At 47.4% G+C, this 230-nt stretch overlaps 2 protein-coding genes across 2 annotated transcripts in view; both read right to left on the bottom strand.

The window, feature by feature from the left end:
• Positions 1 to 175, bottom strand: part of GPR21 (G protein-coupled receptor 21) — a 1,432-nt gene extending 1,257 nt beyond the window's left edge. Inside the window, exon 1 of the mRNA XM_009892305.1 lies at positions 3 to 175. Within this exon, the coding sequence (XP_009890607.1) occupies positions 3 to 175 (173 nt within the window). The remainder of the gene's footprint in view (positions 1 to 2) is intronic.
• The window catches only part of RABGAP1 (RAB GTPase activating protein 1), a 67,596-nt gene that overhangs the window by 36,216 nt on the left and 31,150 nt on the right, over positions 1 to 230 (bottom strand). The gene's annotated exons all lie outside the window — the stretch shown is intronic.

The raw sequence follows: 230 nt of genomic DNA, 5'->3' as shown, positions 1-230 counted from the left end.
GCAGAGGTGCACAGTGAAAAACAAAAATCACAATAATGTTGCCTGAAATAATCAGCACCATGAGGAACACAATAATAACCACTTCCAGGAGGCAAAAATTGATGGTCTCCAAATAGCTAATGGCCAGGAGGCAGAACGGCCGGCCACTCTGGTTACCAACCAAAGAGGAGTTCATCTTGAGCACTGCAGTGATCTCTTCACTTCATGCTGCTGCCTGCTGCCTGCAGCCA

Source organism: Charadrius vociferus, unplaced genomic scaffold, assembly GCF_000708025.1.
Source record: "Charadrius vociferus isolate BGI_N301 unplaced genomic scaffold, ASM70802v2 scaffold549, whole genome shotgun sequence".
NCBI classification, from domain to species: Eukaryota; Metazoa; Chordata; class Aves; order Charadriiformes; family Charadriidae; genus Charadrius; species Charadrius vociferus.
This window is presented reverse-complemented; position numbering and strand designations above follow the sequence as displayed.